The sequence below is a fragment of the Pocillopora damicornis genome, chromosome 10 (genome assembly GCF_964200805.1).
Source record: "Pocillopora damicornis chromosome 10, jaPocDami1.2, whole genome shotgun sequence".
Classification (NCBI taxonomy): domain Eukaryota; kingdom Metazoa; phylum Cnidaria; class Anthozoa; order Scleractinia; family Pocilloporidae; genus Pocillopora; species Pocillopora damicornis.
The window spans coordinates 6,108,194-6,132,628 of record NC_142679.1 but is presented as its reverse complement, the minus strand read 5'-3'; the positions used below and the strand labels follow the sequence as shown (position 1 = coordinate 6,132,628).

General features: G+C 36.8%; 1 protein-coding gene and 2 long non-coding RNA genes across 24 annotated transcripts in view; 2 read left to right on the top strand and 1 right to left on the bottom strand.

The window, feature by feature from the left end:
* LOC113684912 (uncharacterized) overlaps positions 1 to 24,435 on the bottom strand; it is a 39,960-nt gene that overhangs the window by 15,351 nt on the left and 174 nt on the right. For 4 of the 20 annotated variants that reach the window (XM_089183788.1, XM_089183790.1, XM_089183789.1 and 1 more), the window contains exons 1-2: positions 22,721 to 24,215; positions 1,633 to 1,999 (exon numbers count right to left, since the gene is read on the bottom strand). In XM_089183788.1, the coding sequence (XP_089039914.1) occupies positions 1,633 to 1,999; positions 22,721 to 22,750 (397 nt within the window). In that variant the 5' untranslated portion in view covers positions 22,751 to 24,215. Of the gene's footprint in view, positions 1 to 1,632; positions 2,000 to 4,039; positions 4,495 to 5,139; positions 5,196 to 5,462; positions 5,766 to 16,908; positions 17,046 to 22,720; positions 24,216 to 24,435 lie in introns of those variants that run through there. The other 16 variants (XM_089183795.1, XM_089183799.1, XM_089183797.1 and 13 more) reach the window with 7 other exon arrangements.
* On the top strand, positions 196 to 2,885 carry LOC149038653 (uncharacterized). The gene is made up of 2 exons (XR_016180130.1): positions 196 to 773; positions 1,639 to 2,885. It is a non-coding gene; the product is annotated as an uncharacterized LOC149038653 (long non-coding RNA).
* Positions 9,170 to 23,008, top strand: LOC149038652 (uncharacterized). 3 transcript variants are annotated; one of them, XR_016180121.1, is made up of 3 exons: positions 9,315 to 9,521; positions 17,037 to 17,129; positions 22,566 to 23,008. It is a non-coding gene; the product is annotated as an uncharacterized LOC149038652 (long non-coding RNA). The 3 variants fall into 3 exon arrangements; XR_016180123.1 differs by lacking the exon at positions 17,037 to 17,129 and adding an exon at positions 10,386 to 10,420 and having other exon boundaries at positions 9,341 to 9,521; XR_016180122.1 differs by lacking the exon at positions 17,037 to 17,129 and having other exon boundaries at positions 9,170 to 9,521.

Sequence of the window (24,435 nt, the reverse complement as noted above, 5' to 3'; positions counted from 1 at the left end):
GTCGCGTCACAGTGGATGTCGCGTGATTCCGTTCGTAAAGCCTCGTAACTTCATAACCTTAGACACTACTTTCTTAAAAAAGCATTTAAAAGGCACGCAAAGAGCTTACCTGTAAAATAAAATAGCCTTTAAAGTAGGATCGACATGTATCAGATCGCAAAATAGAGCTATCTGTGTTCCCGGTTTAAACCTTAGAAACGAAACGAAGACGGAGCTGTTAAACCCGACTTCGACAGAGTCGAGAGGTGATTGATGAATTTAGACTTTCTCAAAATGGGAATCTTAAGCGGAATTTCAAAACACGAAGGTATCAAGCAGCAAAGGAAACTTGCTTACCTTAAAATTATTCCGATTACCCAAACTATCTTTCAAATACACAAGACCAAACAACTTGCGTAGCTTCAGTTTCTGGTGACAAGACAACTTCGACCGGAAGTTTTAGACCGTTGGAGCGTAAGACAGGGACTAAATGCAAAGAATCGACGAAAATACACATCTCCGTCAAGCGAAAAAACATCTCGTTATTCAGTGATGGGAAGGAACGAATTCAGGGCATCAGAATGAAGCTGTATTTACTGGATACTTTACGCTTGTCTTGAAAGCCTGCAGATTTCGAGTTCGCCGTTGTAAACAGGAAGAACATTCCACAAACGCTTTTGCGACAAACAATAGGCTTGAATTATGGGTACAATCTGGTCGGCCAATCAAATTGCTTCAGACGTGAGCCGACAGAAGGGTGTTTTCGTCCATAGTGTCTATGACGTGTTAACTTTGTAAGTATTTTTAACATAGCTGGTTAAATTACTCCAAAAATATTGGGCATTACACTGCTTAGTTTGAACGCAAACATGAAAACAAATGAATTCAATTCCGGAAAGAAACAAAGATGTGTAATTGCGTTGATCGGGACACCTGCAATCGATGCAAATTTCATAACAACACAGTAGAAAAAAAAAATGTAACAAACGTTATCCATCTTATGCGATTCAGACAGTCCCTCTTGTATATTAAAAAATGAAGCGGAGTACTCAAGGAAACTTTGGAGAACCAATTTCAAATATACTTAAGAGAACTTTGAAGTGGGAAGGGGTTATGAAACTGAAAGGACATTGCTCCAACAATGCTTAAACAGGTGCATGATAAGCAGTAGCACCGATGTCAAAGTCTTCAATCTACTGTAGCCGTGGTCTGAGTCCATCTCTGGATTGGAAATACGGGCAACATGTCCAAAATTGACCGATATTTCCTCAGTCTATCTTTTGCCCACATTGTGTTGCAAGAGGAAAATCAATTTTCGGACGCTTGGAATTGTTTAACCACAGTAAGAATTACAGCCTGGAATTAGGTTGCGCCGCAGATTTGGAAATGCATCATGAGATGATGATGAATGAATTTGGGTGAAGAACAACGGATGAGACTGATAACTGGACATGCATCGAGCTAATTTGCTGTTAGAGATCGTAAATGAACGTCAAATTTCTCATAAAAAAGATCAACATACCGATTCTGACTCGACCAGGAAACAGCGCACAAAGGGATACCTCATGGTTGCAACACAATTATAAAAGAGCAGCCAACCCTTAAATGCACTATTGCTGCCATTCAATGTATTAATTATATGAAATTACGTACCTGTAGGTCCCAAACACTCCATTAAACCAGGAGTTGTATGCTGGTCTAAGTCCAGGCAGTTGTTTCCTGGAGAAGGAAGAGCCTCGTCCATCCTTGGGGACGCACTCTCATCTGACGAGTAACCAGACTCATTCAGGCTGGAGCAGCTCTTCCACGAAGTTAAACTGTCACTTCTGCTTTTGCTCTCTTCCCCATCTAACTGCATGGGTTGACAGCCATTCAGGCTAAGGGCATTAATGTCTGGGACAACCTGGGTACCATCCAGATTTATGTAGTCCTCAAAGTTGAACGGAAATCCACATCCAGGAACTTCATCATCATCAGTCATCATTTTGGATGCTTCAAATAGTTCACGGTCTGAAAATGTCTAGAAGAAGAAACAAGTCGAAACTTGTAACAAATGGGCAGCCCTGGATCAACTGAGTACTTTTAGTGCAAACTACCAATGCTTTTTACAAACTTCTATTTTTTTTTTGGTTTAAAACTTGGCCAGTCATTCTCAGATTGGGTTAACATCCAAATGTTCCCTTTGTGACAATGATTTTTGGAAGGTCTTTTCAAACCATGTTAGCAGTGCTGATATTATTATCATTATCATTACTACGACCATAAATACCATTAATAACATGATCATGTTTTATTGTCAAGAATTCGTAAATAACAGATAATTTGCCCAATCGCCTATGAAAAAATCATACGGCTCACCTATGGCTTAAAGTTTGAAACTGGCACATTACGATTTTTAAGCATTTTTTCACAAGATGTCCTACATATCAAAAACATGCAGATCTAGCGAATCAAAAACAAAATTATATAGTTACAAAGAAGTCACGCCAACGATGAATTTAGGTGTAAATGATCAAAACACCTGTAGAAGCCATGAGTGCAGAATACTCTCTAACATGTTACAGCATAATAACGTGTGTAGATTTTTGTTGCAAGCTTCTATCTAATGATCAATGAGAAAACTCAGTAAAAGTTTTAGGCAAGGCCAGAAAAGATCGATACTGTATTTCTTTTAAATGCTGCCTAATTTTTATGGATTATATGTACTGAAGTTAAAGTTTTTGTTTGATGAGTGCGTATTTTGGGCACAATTTGGCCCCACAATCATTGATACGTTTATTTTGCAAATATACTCCCCTTTTATGTCCCCTTTTATCTCTAGAAGCTCTGGAAAATTTAACTCGAGGATGTTTCTTAGTAATATTTGTGTTTGAAAATGAAATAAACGAAATCATCAAAATATCCAAGACGCTGAAACATTTTCATGATAAAACAAACTGATATAAGCTATGCAATCACTTACAAGAAGGCCACTTTCCAGACCATCTATACTTTTTGTCCTTTAACTATTTCTATTTATACAGTCTATCACAGACCCACAAAGTACGTCATTATTAGGCACTTAACAAAAAATATTAGTCCCACGACTTTCAAGCCAATATTATTTAACGAATCAGGTCCCCAATGTTTACTATTGTTTGGGATACCCAAAGATAGATCAAAGTTCCCGCAAAATAGTTTTCCTTAAAATTTACCTCACCTCTTTAACTAGTTTCCGTTAGGTTTTGTATCAGAAAGACTGCGATCACGAGATCTGAGTGAAGAAATCGAGCTCCTAAGGTGTGTTTGGAAACGCTTACAGATTTGATCACTGAATAAAAATACTGTGTCAGAGAAAATTGAGTGGAGTCACGCACCACTTAATGTTTTGACAGAAATGCATCATGTAATATACAGGCAGCGATCGATCTTTTCACCACCGACATGGGCAATACTTTTACTGTTTAGACTTTAAGAAAATCAGAACCATTGGAAACACAACTGAAAAATATTGTTGGTTAGTACTATAGAACTTTAGTAACCGGAGCGCCACGGAGAGAGCGGAGTTCTAGTTTACTTATAGGATTTGGCACTTTTACGACACAATACCCATTACATTTCCGCAAGCTAGATAAAGTATTTCCATCGGTAAGAAAGAGTGTTGATGATTTTGCAAATTTCTTCTGAGATTCTATGCTCAAATATTTTCAAGGGTTCATCTGTTATCTATGACTATGTTCAAGATTTTAAGAAACGTTAAACACTGTTGAAGCACAATTTGGATACAGATTTTTGTCAAACCCAATCAAGAGAGCGAGACATACCTTCAAAGAAAAAAAGGTTTGTCGAGCAACTCATCATGGAAACAGTTTCACAATTAGCTAAACACAGTGTACTGTTTCGCCTCGAGGTTGCAAGTACTCGTGTACATTCATCTACACGCTGAAACTGACACCATCGTTGAAACACGCACACTACGGTTAAATTTTACCGCGAATATTTTTGCGATAAAAATTGCAGGTAGCATGCCTACAAGCTGTACCTACTCGATTCATAGAGTAAAGAATGATATTTCACCCACCTCCATCTAGCCTTTGGCAAACAAATTGTGCCACAAAACGTCGGTGTCTGAAAACTATAAACAACCTCCTTAATACAACGCCGATCGAAAAATTAAAAGATGGCGCTTGCATCTGTTGCAGAGGTCTAGCTGTATCGATTTTCCAACGTGGACTGACAAAAATGGTTGACTCCTCTCCTCGTTTGGAAATACTCTTTCACAAGTTTTACAAAGTAGTCAAATGTTTACGACGTTGCCCGCTGATTTCACAAGACGAAATGTCTGAGGACAATCGTAGAATTAAAACAGCTGAAACATCTGATCTCAAATCTACGAAACAAACTTGCTAACGTTGTAATTTTTTCATCGTGTTCACCTTAAGAGTTGTTAAGATTCGTGGCGTTGAGGACTGTACAGGCAATTAGCGAGGAGCAGACGGTATATTAAAATATGTTACCTAGACTATGGATAAAAACAAATGTCTTTGTGCATTTTATTAAAAATTCAACCCCTCTCCTTGCTTTTGTTATGGTGTCTGAATGAGAACAATGCGAAATGTCACGCGATGGACGTAAGTTACATTTTTTATGTTTGACATAGGTTTAAATGTCATTTCAGATATTTCTAGATCCTTTATTTACAGTTAATTACAAAGCAAGGGACTTAGTGTAGAGCAAAGGAAAATAAGGAGATTCATGTTAAATTCAGATGATACAGAAAAGTTTAAAAGTCTATTAATAGATCACCGAGTCAATATACTTATTATGCGTGACGTAATTGAGAATTTCAATGAATTCAAATCTATTCGATTAGATATCAACAAAAACAGAAAGCTTTTTATCACCTTAAGAGTGTGTCAGGGATCTATCGGCAAAAATGTGACTTTGTATAATAGATAATTTTTTCATTTCAATCAGTTTTACACGAAGTTAGCACAACTTTATTCGATACTGCAGTCATGCTGGAAATATTTCGCTTTCCAGTCTTATGCAGACCGGTTTAAAGCTGTATTTGAAGGATTCCACAGCAATGTTTGTATCGAAAATTCTAAGGAAGGATATGTGTTCTAACTAAAAGCATAATTTAATTTCTACAAAATCATCACAATTTTCAAAACTTACGTCCGGACTAGAAGAAAACATGACTTCTGAATGCACGTTTTTGAATTTTCTCACACCTGAAAACATAGTGATTACATTGTGTTACGGATGTCGCGAATAATCAACATGATGTTTGTGATGATCGTGAGCACTTTGTGTAGGCGATATCCATTCTTAGTTCTTCACTCTTTTATGAACTGGCATGATATCCCGACTAAGCGCGCGTCAAAACAAACTGACATCACTTAAGAACATTAAATATACTTCATTAGGTACACGAACGTCGACTAAAACCGCATCTGGTTTAAAACTGTGAACCTGTCTGTAAGAAACTGAAGTGTTACCTTTATAAGAATGTGCAAAGTATTGCTGCTCCTTAAGGGTTTGACAGAGTCGAAGGTGTATCGTTCAATTCTCTTCGGCCAAGGTTTTGTGCCTGTGCAAGTTTTTGATCTTAAACTGATCTTATTTACTCTCGCTGGTTCGTTTTAGCTCGTTTCATACGTGATCATAGAAGGGTTTTCCCAGACGGCTCTCCTATTGGTCGATGAGCAGCGCATACGAGTAATTACAAATTTGATTGGCTCCCCTATGAGCATCCGGAATAGTTTGGCGGGCGGTACTCGACGATTTGATTGACTGCAGCATCCGGTTTATTCAATGTGAGTGCTTGTTTTTACTGTCTAGTAATCGGTTTTGACCTATTCACCCCGTGTAAGCAGCACCGGTAGTTTATTTATATCAACTTTATTTTTTGTGACTCCAAGTATTTCTTTCAGGCATTCAGCAAACTACATGTAAAATAGTTGCAGGATAATCCTCATATTACGATGATTCCAAGAAAATGTGTTTGCATTTCATCATAAATCGACTGAAAACTATCAGACGTGACACTACTACATTAGACAAGTTATTTATTTCACCGTGGGTTAATTATATATTCTGCTTTCGCATATTTTTGTCTACCGCCGAGTGCGCTCTGTATCCAGAAATAAACAAGATTACAAATCATTAAACCATGCATAAGTTCTTTGAGTAACATTCAGTCACGTAATCCCTACTGGTTGCTACGGTTTCACATCAACATTTGAGTCGAAATAACAAAACTGGAATTTCGCTCCGCATCATATTTTTCGCCAAAGCAGCATGATATATTCTGTTTGCAATTGTTCTTTGGAAAAATATCAGCTTTCTCATTTACAGATGAAAGCGCCGCTATTTTTTATTCGTATTTTTTTCTAGAGATAATATTGCTCGTGAGACATGAACCACATTTAGCACGTAAATGACGCACCTGCCAAACGAACCGCGAATCACACAAAGCATAAATTCGTGATGTCTGCGGCCTACGAGGTGAGGCACATAGCAGGAAAAAACTGAATTGTCGCATAGTTTCCGTACGTGACCAGTGGTAATAGATTATTTTAGTCACAGTCGGGTATGCCGACAGGAAGCGTAAAATATCACGTAAAATAATAAAAAAATAAAACTTGTTTCACAGTAAAAGAGAATCACTAATAAAAATTTGACAAAAATATTTCGATGTCCCCCAAAAAATTAAACAGGCCAATTAATTGAGAATGATAAAATTGAATTTTTCAGCAACGTGGAAGGCAATTTTTTTTTCAATTTTTAGAGGAATTTTTAATCTTCCATAGAATTTAGCTTAAATGTTTTCTTGGCTCGAAAGTGATGTAAACCAAAACAGCTTTTTCCAAACAAGTGAAACTTTGTTTATTTCCAAGTTTCGAAACTGGTTTCAGAAGTCGAGATATTTGCATAGCTTGCAAAGGTTTTGCAGTGTTCTGCAAAATTAAAACAGAAATAGTTTTCCGGAATCAAAATATATGTTAAATTTATTTGGAATTAAGTTTTATGGGAAATTCATTACGGTATCCATTTCGAAAGATGCGAGTGGAAATTCTGCGGTTGTTAAAGAATAAATGAGTCAGTTTCAATTTCGTCTTTTTTTTGCTGTTCTCTTTAAAAGTCAGATAAATGCATATGAGAAGTTGGCAGAACAGATTCCAGTAGATAGAGTTTGAAGTTAAATGGGGTAATTTAAATCTAATGAAATAAGAGGTAGGTTGTAGTTCGCTCCCATAATAAAACTCATAACTCAAAAGACGCGAATTGGAATTCACTCTAAGCTAACTAACGATTAAAGATGCTGCCCTGTTTTTGATGACGAATGGAAAGATTGCACGCGAATAAAAAAAATTTAACGACGTTTGGCGAGAAATCCATAAATTCGAATTTTTTGTGCAAACAGACTGTGAAGGTGGGAACAGGCACATATCTGGAGCTTAATTGACATGGGAAACTAACAACTGAGCTCATAATCTTTAAAATGCATGGATGAACCAACTCTGGCCTGAGGAATTGTTGAGCTAAGATTTCCAAAATACTTTGATACATGAGGAAAGAAACAGCATCACAGCTAAAAGTAAAATTGATTGAAAATCATTTATGAAAAAATAACTGAAGTTTTCTTGCGAAAGGAAAATACATTTAGACAGGCATGCCATTTCCTATGTTACTGAATATTACTTAAACTTGCTTGTCACATTCAATTAGTAACCTCCAAGTACTGTTCAGCCTTTTACAGCCGGGAAGTGGGCAAAACGTTTTAGACCACAAGATAATGTGCAGAATCATTTCTTCCTTAAAAATCACTGTTCGGATTCTATGATCTACACTCTTTCGCAACTTGTTCTTACTTGCCTGAGATGAAATTGTTATTTCAGAAAAACCAACAAGTAGCCTCTTTCATAGCCGGGAATATGCTGAAATGAAATGTTTTAGTCCAGAGGGAAATGCAAGCCTTCAAAATCATTGCATGGTCTTGCTCCACATTTCATTCCAAACTGTTTTAAATCAATGGCTCTTTTAAAGTGTTTAGCATTTTCGTAGCCATGTTCTAGCTGGGGTGAGATGAAATTAAAATTTCGGAAAAACCAACGAGTAGCCTTTTCACAGCCGGGAAGAAAATAAAAAGTCTGAAACGTTTTGGACTTCAAGCGACAGTGTAGAATCATTTCATTTCTTTGTCTCACTTCTCATTTGATACTACTCTGATTTAGAGTGCTCGCCAACTTTTATTAACAATTACTTAGCTATTTCGCAGCCGTGTGATGAAGTGAACATCGCAAAGAGGACGATAATAACAACGTGTGCTGATGCTGAGATGGGTGTTGGTTTCAGATACTAAGTTATCATTAATTGAGAATATTTCAAGCTCTTTCGCACAAAGAATTTGTAGCAGTTGAAAAGCAAATATAAATGCCAGGATATTGTATATTTTACTTTCTCTTTTAAACATTTAAATCAATTTTGATATGGTGAAGCTCTTTGAGGATCGCTTATCTCCTACTCCACTGCAGATATGGATCGATGAAACGTTTACCGTACGTGACATTAAAAAGGAAGTCACTGTTACATGTTGAGATCCTAATTTTTGTCCTAACCCGGATACGTGTTAGCTTTAAATTCTTGGCAGTTTTCAACCCTTGGCATGGACAACATGCCAGACCAAACTACACACTTACAGAGTTGCATCACGTATAGTGAGATTTGAAAATTTATCTCCAAATTTGAAAAGCTTTTCGTGTTTGCAATTCATGTGTATTTTAGATTCTGTGGGCAACCCTACCGTAAGTTCCCTCTTAGCTAACTTTTTGAGGTTTCACTACCCACACAAAAGTATTAAAAATATCGACAAAAAATGTTTTGAAGCTACCAGGCTAACGTTCTCTCTGTTGTCGGTTAAGGCAAGTTTAACCTGCCTGAAGAAAAATTTAGCTATGCGAAATTTCTGTAAATGCAAAAGTTTTGCATCAATTCTGCAACAATCTTGGTTATGCCTTAAAACGCAGTGATTGCATGCTACATTGATTTTGAAAACGCTTCCGGGCAAATTTTGGAAGGACAAACAACATTCAATGTCTCTCCGACATCACGTATCCGTGAGACTTGTACATGTCGTAGCTCTTCCGCTGTTACTTTTTCGAATTTCTCGGAACTACAAGATTCGGAATTATGGGAAAAGGCCAATGACTGATTCGCATTTCTCGGAAAGACAGGATCCAGGAAACGATACAGATATCGGAGAAGACGTGATATGTAATTTAATTCATGTCTAGCTGGTCTCGACATGATCGACATGATGTCAGAGGTCGAATGACAGTCATTCCGTATAAAATAAAAATATTTTACTAGCCGTGAAGCCGGTAGTTCAAGTCAACCTTGTCTCGAGTCAACCGTGAGTTGAATTGTTATTTATAAGTTATGAAGCAAAATATGATAAAAAAAAAAAAAAAACGCCTCAGTTCTCATCGAGGGACGTATGGAGTTAACTTCTTTGGATTGGAAAATTTGTAATTCTGAACACGTCAGATACACAGGTATGTAGTTTTATTTGTCTTGTCTAAAATTAAATCGCTTCACTGTCAACTTTCGTTCCATCTGCCTCTCAGTAGTAGTAAGCTGTAACTCAGAAACTGTCTCGAAAGTTGCTCGGAAAAGTGAAATACGAAGCAATCTGCATTAATTTCTAAAGGTCTCAATAATAATCTACCCCCAGGCTCTTCACACAACGTCTCATCTTGACCTCACGCTGCTTAAATAATGTTTTCACAAACACATTCCTCAACATATGACAAATGTGAATAACAAGAATGTTTAAATCACGGTATCTGATTTTTATAGGGAATAGGATTACTCGTTATACATAGAATTAATATCTGCATCGCTATCTGCAAAATTCAAAATATTCTGTTAAAACAACCACGGACAATTTTTCCTTGCTAAGTTTCTACCTTTGGACCTACTTTAGTTATAAAATTCGGATTTACTCTTGCCTCTTCTGCAGTTTTCTATCTGATCGAAAAAATATTTTGGAGTCTCCTTCAGATCGAAAGAAGTCTTGAAAAGCGCACAAATCTCTCAAAACGTTACATGTCAAACACTGAGACATAAACTCGAATTTCTATTGAAAAAGTACGGAATGCATAGATATAATAAGTTCACCTTTCGAGCCACGGTATCATGGTTATAACCGCAACAACCCAGCAATCTGTTATGATAACAATAACTATATCATGATAGTAATAACAGTAATCATGAAAACATATAAAAACTGTGACCCGGTGGCTCATCTATTGAAATATCAAGTATATTTCCTTAGCAATTTCAAATAAGAGTTTGGTTTATTATTTCCCGTGTAAGTCGTATGGGTGACACTGAGTCTCAACCTCAATTTGTTTCAGGTAGAATCCCCTTCGAAAGTTAACGTCATAATGTGGTAAATACACTTTTTTAGTTAAAACAAATAAAAGTTTGTGGTGAATTTTGTAGACATTTTCTATACTCCTGTCTAGATCTTTTGAAGAGGAGTGAAATATAGTTATTTATTGATATCATAGCCTAATAAATGAGTATTTTTTTTAAAGGTTTTTTCCGGTCTTATTTTTTGAGTAAATTTTTCAGATTTCTTCTGCTATAACCTTGCACATACTTATCTTTCACAGAAAGATTTCTACATGAACAGAATGAATCGATCTACACATTAACACAATAAAACAGAAAGTTTTCCTCAGACTTCTGATTATCTCACGGCCTAGTGTTTTTCTGTAATTCGGAGTCTAATAATAGTCACCGGCGTCAGGCCATTTCCGATGGAACTATTTACAGTGGAAAGGTCATTACGCAAATGAGATCAGCGAGGTGGCAATTTAATAAAAAGATAGCTGGAGTAATTCTCCGAGATTATTCCTGATGCTGCACAAAAGAAAGACTGACCTAGCAAAGACTGAATTTGACTGGCTCAATTAGAATGCTCATGTTCGAAGATATTCCGTTCTTTTGGGTGCCTCGAGGTTGAGTTGCACCCTAAAGGAGTAATTGCAGATTCTCAAAATTGTTGAAAGCCGAAGAGCGTATAGAGGTTATTTCGAAAAAAGAAGCGAGATTACCGGGAGCCAAGCTTAGTCTTCATGGTTTTCAGCGACAATTCCGGCAGTGTAAACCATAAAAATTAACTAAATATTTTGAAGAATTTCATACACGAACACACTAATCGTCGACTAAGTTTCCATTTCATTCTCGTTGAGAGCAAAAGTAAAAATTTCCTTTGATTGAACGCAATTTTCCCTTGAGGATAAAAGCAAAGTCACTTCGTGTTGAGAACACATTTCGAGGGTTTTAGTGGTTTATTAATTGATAGAGAACACTAGACCATTTCACATGTTATAAAGATTGTCTGAAGTTGAGAATAACAGACTCCGCATAGTCAGTAGGTAATTTGATGGCAGACTAGTTAGGTATACCTGCAGATTCTATGTGCCACTCACGAACATGTGGGCTTCATGCGTATTTAGTGGCGAAATATTCGAAAGGGAACGAAGAGACATTTCGCAAACTGGATCCAATCAACTAAATAAATCATTCAGGTTCCAACACTCGAGGAATTTAGTTAGCCAGTACATGGAGTGTTAATCAAAACTTTATTTACCAAACAGAGCTACGTCAGAAGTTAACGAAAATTGCTTTTGAAATTTTAGAAAAATCTTGACCTTCCACTCCAATAATCTCAAGGATACCTCGCCAGATATTTAGGACTTTTTCCACTCGTTGGATAGAATTTAGTAACGAAATTATCAGGCCAGTGTATTGCAAGTAATTGTGCAAACAATTTTGCTTCCCGTGGTTGAATTTTTCTTTGAGATATTTGTTCTTGGGCGAAAGACGAAAGAATTAGCGAAAGCCTGTCTTCATCTGAGAATTGAAAATGTTCCCATTCAAATTAAGCCAATTCGGTAATTGTCTTTCTACACATGAGTAAAATTTGTTGAAAAATAACGAGATTTTGGAAAACGTTTGGCAGCTATGGTTCCTTGATTCCAAGTTGTTTGGTGAACAAATGCATTCACTTTAAGAGTAATAAAAATTAGAATTTCTTCGACACAAATCTTTATCGGAATTAGCGAGGAGATTTCTGAAAACATACTTCCTTTTTTTAAACTAGTGTCATTGTTTATTTGAAATGATCGCCAAGTGCTGACGTTCAGTAGGGTTGTACATTCAATTCCAAAAGGACTCAACATGATCATTCTTGCACAGCAAGCATTAAGTTTTATCACACGCCACAAAACACTGCTTGATTTTATCATCATTTGAGAATGAAGGGTTGATTCGTTCAGATCCTGCAGTTTCCATTTGGCAGAGATAGAGGAGCACTTGTTAAATCTATCACATTTCTACCTGAACTTAAGGATAATTAGAAACCTGTGACAAGGTTCAAGGTATTGTTTAATGCATTTCGTGTGCAAAGAAGACAAGAAACTCTTTCTCATTCTTTGAAGCAACTTATTGTGATGAAAAGAGGTCCAACTAATAAACCAATTGCTAGTCAGCGTCTCCGATGTTAAAATTCTTCAATAAACTATCCTTTCCTTTCATGTCCCTGGGATTCCAATATCTCCATTTCCTTATGACGTTTAGTATACTGTAGGTTTATGGCAGAACAGCAAAGTTCCCTCGAGTCTACTTTGATTTATATTGGTTTGACAGCGAAAAGGGAGACTGCTTGACATATCACTAAAGTAAAAAGTCCGCGGCGATAAATTTTTCAATTACAGGTGAAGAATTTCTATCCGATTTGAATTTTACAATCTAAAAGCTGTAGAGTCAAGTGATTTCCGCCCTTCTTAAGACAGGAATAGGCAAGATATAGCTCCCCGTGGAAAAAGGAAGAAAATTCTTTGATGATAAGCGACACAATCCGAGACATAGACGGCAATGTTTGGGATAGCTCTGTTAATCCACCGATCTGTAAGGAATGTGCACGAAATGGTTTTTCGAAGGCTTTGGGAAGGGTATAGTGAACAAAGGGAAGTTTGTTCTTTTACTTTTCAGGGTAAACGTCTTTCTTGTCCATCTTTTTGATCGCATATTCACAGTTCTAATTGGCGAATTCGAAGATTCAGAGAGTAATGTGTCTTGTGAGTTGTAAGCCTTGATTTAGGATGAATACTGAGAGACTAATAATCTTCAAATCCTTTGTTGAAAGCGTGGAGATGTATAGTACACCAGTAGAACAACTCGGAACAGATTCGATTCATCTGGAAAGGTCAATCCAGGAACTTTGTTATTCAAAATTGACCAAATATTTTGGAAGAAATGGTTGTTACCTCTCCTTAAATTTGGGTAAAGTTCTCGGATTGAACTTAAAGATACTTATGCAGTTGTTATTATCATTATTATTCTTATTATTATTAATATTCACCTGAAAAAAGTACATTATTCATCTGGAAACGTTTTGGCAAAGAAAGGAAAGTTGCTGTTTAGATTGATCTGAGCAAAATATTTTCTGAGATTATTTTATTTTCCGAGAAGACATGGACAGTTTCAGTTAAAAAAAATTTAACGATCCAACTATCATCAAATATTTCCTCAAGCTGTACCAAGCCCTGTGTTATCATTTATCCACAGGCAAACAAAATTTTAAATTTTCGATTGACAACTGTGACGAGAATTAGTCATACAGGAGGAAGTTATTCTTTGTTTGGTCATTTATGAGTTCGAAATGGCGTGTTTTTAAACACAGTATTCGCCTGTCCTTTTTCAGTATGTAAGAGAAGAACTCTTCTGTTTGATCATCGCCTGAAAAGTTATAATTACATATTAGATTCTCCTTCGCTCTTTATGAGGCCCTTATGAGCGTGTAAATAAGCGAATGCCTTGCAGTGATTGCGGATGTATCTCTGTAAAAATAGGTTCCCCTTGAGTAATATTTCTGAATCTTTAGGAACTAACTCCTTTGAAAAAAACACCTTGTGTTTTTCCTTTTTTAACAACCAAAAGTTAAACCGAATTTAGTAAACTAAAGAGTTAAGAGTGACTCAATGCCACCACAAGTGACTCCATGCCATGAAGTAATGAAAATATGGGAACTTCCTTTCACTTTATAAAATCAAAACTTACCTTTTGTCTGTTTTCTTTTTATCTTAATTCTTACTGTTTAAAGCCAATCCTGATAGAAGTTATCGAAATGGGCTAATTGATATGGCAGAACATATATAACAGCTAAGAGTTGAATTTTGAGTTCCCTAAGCAGTCACAATAATAATGCAAAGAATGGTCTTGCAAGAACTCACTCAAGAGGTGTTTAGCCTTGTTATCTCAACGATGAAAGCAATAATCACTATAGAATCTTTATACCTAGCTGAAGGTTCTGACTATTGATTGCAAAACACGTAAATTTCTAGTTGCAAATCTGCAAAAATATTATAATGAGTCACTGTTGATGCTCATGGTGGGTCTTTTAATGCACATAGACTCAGTAATAACTGGTGAAAACGCATTTAAGTTTACCATAAACATAAAATTTCACAACCTTATTGTGTTAATTCTTCAAAATGAGACACATTAAATGCCATTTACTTTCTACCCAAGAGATGTGTGCTAATCTCCAAACGGATGTACCAGGTGGCGAAGCGAATAGCAAAGTGCTTTCTCTAATGGAGAGAAAGAAGGCTCCAACGAAATCATATATCTATGGACTCTATGATAAATTATCGTTTTCTGAATGCCTGAAAATGAACATTTCGATAGTTTGAGCCAAACGAAGGAAAAAGAAGAGATTTAAGTATCCATTCTTAGAAAATAGTGTAAAAGCTGCGTTGCTGAAGTTGCTTAGTGCATCCAGTTTCCGCCATATTTACTTATAACAACGACAAAATCTCCCGTTGATTCTTAAAATATCACTGGAGAATTAATAAACCTGCTGTTGCCTTTACAACGGAGGAAAATAGAGGTAATAAAGCTGCACGATTTGTTGTACACTCTGCAAGACCAACTTTACTTTGACCAGTATTTTAGCTCGAAGGAAATAGCTCTGTTGCTCCTTTAAGATGACTCATTTTTGCAGATTTCCTCGTTCTTAAAACAAATGTTCAAGATCAGTTGAGGCACAAATGCTCATACTGTTTTCATTTAAGACGTTAGTGCTAATTCAATTGACAACACTTCTACAACAATTAGATGAACCTTGCACGAAACCAGAAACTTTGCATGATCACCGCAATTACACCCGCAAATGAACATGAACTTCGAAGCACTCCAAGCTTGTTGTTTTGGGATAGATATAAACTCCTTTTATTTTCTAATCTGCTGATCTGAGCAGACTCTAATCGTTTTTTTAATAAGGTAGTTTGATTAAAAAGTGACTGGAGCAAACACTAAATGTTGAAAATGATTCGAAATAACAGCGATCTCTCAGTTTGATTCATGAATTATAAACGTTACCTCCAGCAATAAATTCGATTGCTTACAACTACTGAGACGAAAAAAACCAAGGGTCGTTTCGTGATTAATCGTAAGAGTCTGAAGCACAACGTACGTTTCGGCTAATTGTAACTCTTTGAAGGCGTCCCTGCCTGTTTTAAATTCAGTTCAGGTAATTGGTGCGTTCACAAACTGGTACCCCAACAACATGTTAACAAGTTGATGTCCTTCGCTGTACGAAGGTAATAGAAGATCGACATTGCTGAAACATTGATAAGACAAAAAGCTGGAGTTCAGAAGAAAAATTAGAATTCCATAAGTCAAATGCAAACGATAGCTCAGGATTATGCCTCGCTGTTTGGGCTTTACTTAATACCTTTGAGCTAGTTTTTGATAATAGCAAGCACCCTACGGATCACGTGTGCGGCTGATTCATATCGTTGCCGTTCCTACATCAAAGGGGCGTAAGAATCCTCCAAAATAAAACGAAAGAGCTGAAATGAGCCACAATACCATACGATTTCTGCTTGGATTCCAGTGAAATAATCTAAAACAGGTCTGGTGCGTACTGCAACCAAGCGTGCATGAATGGTTAACTAAGGATCCAAACATCAATTAGTCGAACCACATGACAAACATACTGGCTTAGAATTGAGACACTGAGCTTAATAAATAGATTTGTACACATTGTTCCTTGCTTCCATCATCACTGATCCTTACTTAAAACTGACCTGCGCTCAGGATCTGCTCGAACATTTGCATTTGAGTTTGCGGTTTAAAACCCAGCTCTACAGTTGCAACGGTACAACTGGCGAATTCTTCGTGAACTCGAAGTAGAATTTCTAAAATGACCTGCTAAGCATAGTTTTCAAATAATTCGACTTTAGAGTGCCATTTAATTCGCTGAACTTAAGCATTTTACGCAACCTTCACCGCAACCAATAAATCCATCACCTCAAGAAGAGATCAATTTCTTGCTCGTAAACATAAAAGGCGACTGTTGCTTGGTTTGGATTCATCCCCCAACGTCGCTTCCAAGAGTTGTTTCACCGCCTTCCCTCCTTTGATTGGCTTGTCATTAAAACGGGCGCATCGATAGAACTCGTGGTTATTGAGCAATATTGAAGTGGAAAGGGTTTTTTGTGTCTTTGATATACGCAGGTGAGGTTTTGTGATAGACGTGAGGTTCAGTCTGATGAGATGAGTTTGTCATCGGAGGGACGCGCGTCAGTAAACAAGAGGATGATTTGCTCTCCCTTCAGTCCATTCGGTTCTTCGACAACAGCTAGGTTTTAATTTTTGCTCCGTTAAAAATATATAGAAGTTACCTGAGCTAGGTTGCTTCACACATTGTTGCAGAATTAGCGACCGCATCGGAAAAAAAAAAACGCGTAGACAGAAAGCTGTATTTTGGTCCATGAATAAACACATCGAAGGCTACTATTGTACTATTCGATCGCAAACATCGTCGCGCATCTTCTAATCCGCTCCTTTGCAGGTACTTACCTCAGCTTTCACCATTCTAGTTTCTCCAAAGAGGAAGAATTAACCGTACAAGCCTTTTTGTGCAAGCTATGTTTCCAAAAACTGTTCGCATCTTAATTTATAAGCTCTTTGTCTGGGCTTAATTGCAGCTCTAACTTGCTTCGCTCCCATAAGCCTTTGGGTGATGTGTCTACACGTCATAAGTGTCCTACAGAATGCTTTTCCGTTTTGTCAATCCAAAGGTAAGGAAATAAAAAAAATCGCTCTCACCATTACTCCTAGCTTTCGTACGAGAGCCCTAGATTTTTAGTTTGTTGACAGGTTTTTTCGTTTTTCAATAAGTTTATAGTTTAGGTAATCAATGCATGACTGCGAACGAAAACGAAGAGATTGGGGCTTTACTGGGACTGGACTGAAACAATAACAAGAACCTTGAAACTACCCTACAACATTTATAACAACGAAACTTATAAAATAACTACAATTCTTCGGAACGTTTTTAGAAAACACCTTCCCTAAGATCGTTTTTATTTTTCACTTTCGACGACTTGAAGCCTTTGGCATACATAAGGTAACGATATATTTTAATAGGGCTCGTTTTCTCGCATTTCGTCACCGCATTAGAACTTCAGTGTTATGATAGATATTTTAATTACTTGTGCAACGAAAAACGACACCTCATACCGGTAAATGAGACGACGCGAGGATTTTTGTGTGGGCAGATGCTTTGTTACTTGCGTGTTTACCACCAAACTATAAACGCCAAGCAATATTTATTCCTTACAAGAAAACAATTTTTCCCTTTCCACGCGCTCTCTAATTTCACATTAGAAGAAAATCATTTCACTAACCTCTTAAGCTCAAAGCCATGGGCATCGCGTGGGCGATCCATTTGTTTTGGTTGTGCAGAAACATCGTTTTCCCGCGTTTTACTGTGTCAAATTTAGATAACATGCACTTATAAACTTCCTCTTTGAGACTTAAGTCAGCCCAAGCAATGCATGTGATTTTTCGTATATGTTTGCTGATTTGAAAGTGAATAACATCATGACGAAACTGGTGACCCTTCACCTTGTTTCAGCACTGAATCAGATATTAAGCCTTAATGGAAAGAAAGGGCGGCAAACTAAATCCATACCTTACCAATCTTGCGACGAAACTAGGCTGACAGTCGACAAGAAAAGTCAATCTAACAACTTTAAAGAAAAAAAACCTGCTAATTTTCAGCCGCACAAGGCAGGTTGGTTTGTTTGTTAGATTTCTCCAGCTATAGAAACCTGGAACACAGGAAGTCTTAAGACCACGTGATGCCATATTGGACTGACGACGACGTTCTAGAATAAACTCTAAAAATTTAAATACGCTCTCAGTGTTTATGGTTTGAGTTCAATTAGCCCCAAATTACTTTTACTACGGAGTGGAAAGACTCTGAGAAACGAAAAGATAAAGGCATGCCTTTATGTGCATCTGTATAAATTTGACACATAGCATACTTGACTAAGGGCGAGCTGGCTGACCCGGGCGAAATGGTCTCGAAATAAAATGACTGAAAAACAAATTGAAATAAATATAAATACAAACCAAGCGATACGAGCCGGAAAGATTAAGATGTTACAGACGCAAACTATCGTAACGGAAAAATTGAATCTTGAACCTATGATACCATCCAATTCCTCCCACCATTCAGGTTACTACTTCGCATTTAAACGTAAGATTCAGAAAAAAGTCTAGCTTTCAAGGAACATTCGCCAAGGAAAAACAGAAGCACATTTTAACCATATATATTTGTTTACAGATGCGTTCATTTTCAGCTTTAACGGCCCAGAAAATGGAAAATTATCTGCCCTCGCTAGAGAAAAAAGTTTCATTTTCGACTGATGTGTTAGGCAATAAATAATGGTTTTGAGAAAGTCTTAAAACTGATTAATTACAAACAATCCTTCATTTGGGGTGGAAAATTATTCAATTAAAGTTAGGCAGATTGCTGTTGTAAAGAATGGTTCGAAAATTTCCCTTTAGCTTGCTCTAATTTTGCATTACGATAGACTAAAACAAAAAAAAAAACTGGTCCTGAGAATTAAACTTTTTCGTTTCTATGGTTGTTATGTTAAATGATTAAGTAGTTATAGAATCATTCTAGGAAAATTTCTACAAAATTTTGAACTTGGTACAAACAATATTTCCTCTGGCTGAATGAACAGATTTTGTTGAAATTTCTGTGACGAAAAAGGTTAAGGAAAAAACCCCTTTCACTGAAGGGATGAAGAAAAAAAACGAAGTTTTCACGTAGTATAGTTTCAGGCTGATTAAGTGCAACATTTCAGTTATAATTGTTACTATTATTAGTATTCAAGAACAAGAACCCGAACTAATTCCCCTTTCGTTAGCGATTATAGAAGAATGAAAATCGCTGTGAATGGTTCATGATAACTTTGTACCACTAAAGGTCGTTTACCGCTATTGTCAATCGATTCAAACTTGTTGACCGCAAAAAGATTGTATCGAGGAACGCAATACTGGCTGATAATTCAGCTTTGAATGCTATCAGTGACTACGAGTGTTCTGTTTTAAAGGCTGGGTGCGTTTAAAGCTCCTTTAGCACAAATAATGAAAGTGAATTGTATTGAGACGGCAGATTATATCAGAAATCACTGCACTGAGATTCCTAGCTGAGTGAAGATGTTTCCTTTGGAAAAAGGCAGACCATACTCGTAGCGGACAACGAGACTTTTCAAGGGCTGTGAGCTAGTCTGCATGGTAAAAAAATCATAACATCTTTGTTTAAAAACAAATGATGAAATTTCCTTAACCAAGACGAATTCTTTGTTCGCCGTAAAGATGGAATAATCAATTGAGTTTTAGGGGCGATATCTATCTGATCAGAATTCAAGCTCTTCTTGTGGTCTTTGGAGGTGTAATTCGCCATTGTTTTTAGGCTCGCGAGCCTCAGTGTAAGAATTTATAGAGGTGGTTCTGTGTTGCTCAAAAACTGTCACTTGGACCACTTGCTTTTCATAATCTATGAATGAAATGTTCACTTACATTTTCAATGATGTTGAAGAGGAATTGTGACATAAGTTGACGAAAAATCTATTAAGTGTGAGCCCCATAAAGCCATGCAGAGCTTCTTTTCAGTAACTGACCGAGATAGTCAAAATCCTGCGACTCAAGTTTATGGCAAGGAAACAGATTATGTCGAAGGGATTAGTTTAAATACCGTTTTGAATGTTAAAAGCTGTCTATTACTTACAAGAAGGTGCAATTAAATGGAAGAATTTAATTGAAGAAAGAAATTTGTAGAGAAATCAACTGTCTTATTGAGTACCTCGAAAGGTTCGGTTCAGTATCAGAGGATGTTTGTTTTATTGATCCTGGTTAAAACTCCACCGACACAAATCTCTATAAATGTTTAAACTCGTCTTTTGAAGCAAAGATTCGCCTAAATACAAAGAATGTAGAAGGGGGACCCCTTCCCCCTGCTGGTTCTGCTGTTGGATCGAAACCTAAGATCTTGGAACTGCACAGGTTTATAGCTTGAAGAAATCTCTTAATTCCTCTCATTCATTCGCAGCCTCGATCAACACCTTTCATGCCTTCTTGGAAATTATCCTTAAACGTGGCAGTTTCTTATTAAAAAAAAAAAAACTCTTACAAGCATGAGAACTAAAAAAATCAATTCCTTTGCACAGCTGGATCATTTCTCGACGATTATACATCACATTTTAATTATTGAAGGTCTATAGTAATTTACGTTATTCAGGGTTTAAATGGCTACTGATAGTGGAAAAGTGAGCACGTTGTGGCACGAAAAGGGGCCATAAAAATGTAATGAATAAAATCTTCACATTCAGAGGGTGGTAAGAAGCCTTCTAGGCGGCCTTATGAACAGTCACCAGCCTGTACTGAAACTCCTGCACACTGCTCTCCTTTTAACTCAAGTTTACGCAACCACAGTTTAATCTATGTATATATATATACACACATATATAAAAAGTACAAGTTTCAATGTAGCTTCAACAATAACGTAAAAAGATGTATCCTTGTTGAGAAATAATATAAACATAAAAAGTTCCTGTTTAAGATTGTACACTTTGCATGCGATTCTTAATAGTTTTCAAATGGATCTCATTGCGAAGATGCACATGCTCTAGCTGGCTATCGTTTGGATCGATAAAATCCCCAAACGAATATCCAAATGATCGACAAACCATTAAGTTGTAATACTAACCTTTCCTGAATAAGTGAAAAATTCACCCAAATGATCACTGATTTTGAGGAGATACGTGCAACCCAAGTACACAGGAAACCTTGTAACTGTGAGCTTAATAAATGAGATATCATCGATCTGTGGGGTTCGACCGATGTATTAAGGGTTTCAGGGGCCCAGCACAAGCATGGAAAGCTATCCCTTTGAATTGTAGGACTCGAGAGAACTTTTTTAAAACGTTAAACATATTTTCAGGGAGGTGAGTTTAGAGAGACCTGAAGATAGCAATAAGCAAATCAAATAACAATCACAATTGTTTGTAAGAAAGCTTCAGAATAGTGTTCACCTTTAAAGTTCTTCTGTGTCTTCGTTATCTCATTCCAACTAGAGACCATAAACAGGTCGCCTTCTGGCGTGCAACGATCATAAAATTCGAATTTTGAATTCAAATATTCAATCAAAAAGACAAATATTGTAGAAATATGAGTCCGGCTTCCAGCTGCCATTTCAGCTTCTTGATTGAAACTCCACTGACCAAGCAAGCATATTGAAGTTTGGCTATAAATTCCAGTGAAGGACTGCATGAGGTTCACAGTCTTGATGCAGAACTTGCAATACCTCTTCAGTACATCGGAATACAAGAAAATTATTCCTATACGTAGTTGTTAGACGATCGAAAAACACTTGTCTTATAGCCTCCTATGCCTTAATGGTAATTAATAATATCAAATTTTCTCCCACGCTCGATTACAGCTTAGTTTCAAGTCCACGTACGTATGTGGCAGTGATGTTTCTTGTTAAAAAAAACACCGCTAACCTACCGTTATTGTTTCACTGAAACCAATTCTAACTGTCATCGACGATCTTCCCTCTAACGAAATTTATTTCGTCATTTTAGTTACGAAAATGGTAGCGATGGTTTTGGAGAAAACGCCGTAATAGCTGTGTAGCTTATTTGGGGTGAAACGCTCCCGACTGGAAAGATATTCGAAATGACAACAACGATGTATCACGTTTTATTTTTATAGTATTCATGGACCCTCTTGAAGTTATATTTTGGTTACATGTAGTTATAATGATGGGGTAACCGTAAGTTTTGAATGCTAGAGTAATCCCTGTTTAGTTAAATAACATTTGACAAACACAGTGTAGATCAAACGTTGGCGGGCAGTAAATGGATTTCCGTTCAGTCGGTGCAAATTGGTAAATTGATGACTTTACTCCTCATTCATCACTCTTCCTCTGAGAGTTACGAAGGCCTACATCTTTTGCTTCACTGTGTTGTTTCATTTTAGAAAGATGTAGTTGAAATAACCTTGGTTTGCAGGAAAGCCGGATGTTTTGAACAACAACCCGAGAAGCGTTTTAATGATTTGTATTTCGGGGAACATGCTTTGTTTACTCTCGTTATTTAACTCGATTTCATGGAAACTAAAAAAAATCAACTTATTGCTCCTTAACTGCTTTGCAGAATTCTCAACGAGATGTCAGCCATCTTGACGAACACATGAAACTTTTGAAAGTGAAGCGGGAGCGCTTGCTTCGGTCGTCGTAGCCGAACTAAGCAAATCATTTCTTACTAATCAGTGGCCGGATCCGTCGCCATTGAAGTATGCACTAACTTACCTTGAATGGGTAAAGGATACGTCGCCGCATTTAAACCTAACTACGGCTTCCTCTGGCTCATTAACCGACTGATCGGTCCACTACATAGACCTGCCCGGTCGTGCAAACATATTCGTCCACAAGATGCAGAGGGGGTGACTATCTATCGATGGACGACGTGAGGATCACGAGACTAGCTAGATGCTCATTGGCCCAAGTTCAAAGTTGAACGGTTCAACAACAGATCAAATTCTAATTTCTCCTTGAAATGATAGCTTATGTTGAAATAAAACGGAACGAAACAGTTGACATCCCGGTTCCTACTTTGATAGAGAATCAAATTCTCGTCACTTTAAATACACTGATCAATATCTGAGACTTACATTTGCCCGTTTAGTTTGTGATATTTTTAAGGGAGGGGCTAGTTTCAGAGGGGGTGAGAAGTTTTAGAGGGCACGGCATGAAAGTTGGATAGAGATTTCTTCAGTCAAAAGGTTTCGAAAAAGCCAAGTGGTATGTAAACCATTCACAGATCTTGACATCAGTAATTTTTTAAATTCGTTCTATTTTTGGCCAAAGGAAATAAATTTGGAAAATTAGCGAAATTCCAATCTATGTTGGTTTTTCTTACTTATCCATTCAGCTTGATCGTCAGACATTCCATTCATAGTCGTGTCTATCCTAGTCATCAGCGGTCATTCGAACAGTGAATACGTATTATGTTGTTGTTGACGGTGCATTTGTTTCATCTGTTATGGCCGATTTCAATCCAGACGTAAAAATATCTTTTTTTTAGGGTGTGGCAGCATTACGAACACCAACATACTCTCTATTTTTTATAATGTGACAAATGCAGAATCCAAGTTACCAAATAACCTACAGCGCTTGTTTGAATAATTTCCTTGATCATTAACATAATCTCTGTTTATCATACAAGTTAAAATCGGCGTTTGAAACCTTCCGTTTTTGAGTCTTAGTGTTTTCTTTTGGAGGAAGCTCGTGTTCTATTACCACTTGACGTCATAGATTGCTGACAGTAAACTGTACGCGGAGAAACACACAGAACATATATGTAGACTTGAAAAAAATAGTTTTTAAGGACTGAATATCACAGAGTAATGTTTTGAACGGTGACACAGATAAAATCGAAAACGTTTTCACCATTCAATTTTAACATAGACAGTCACCACATAGTAACTGTAAAATTTTCAAGGTATGCGACCAAGACAGGAAAAAGTTTAAAACACACAAATGAGTCATTAGTTGCTTAATTTGGAGTCTTCGTAGCTTTAAACCGTTTTTTTACGAGCTTGTCAAAAATGCTGCACATTTCGGTAAATGAAAATATTTTTGTTGAGGAATATAAAGTTGTAATGGATTTTAATGAAGATGTGTTGTCTTTTTAGACCGCTTTAGATCTGATGAAGTTGCAAATTAGATTTACATAATGATACTGAGAATATTTTCGGTGTGACTTTTTCCTCTGTCAATTTAAAAGAAATGATAAAAAAGAAGATATAAATCAAGTATCTTGTCCTGTTATGTAGCATCAGAGACTTTAACAACAATTGATATGGTAAACATTACGTTACAGATAACCTGAATCGTAAAACTGCTTATTTGTCATGGTGGGAAATTAAATTCAAGGAAAGTTTAATTACTTGATGTGTACGTACATAATTAAGACCTAAGAGAATAGATCATTTCACTAGAAATACGTCAATAATGCTAACGAA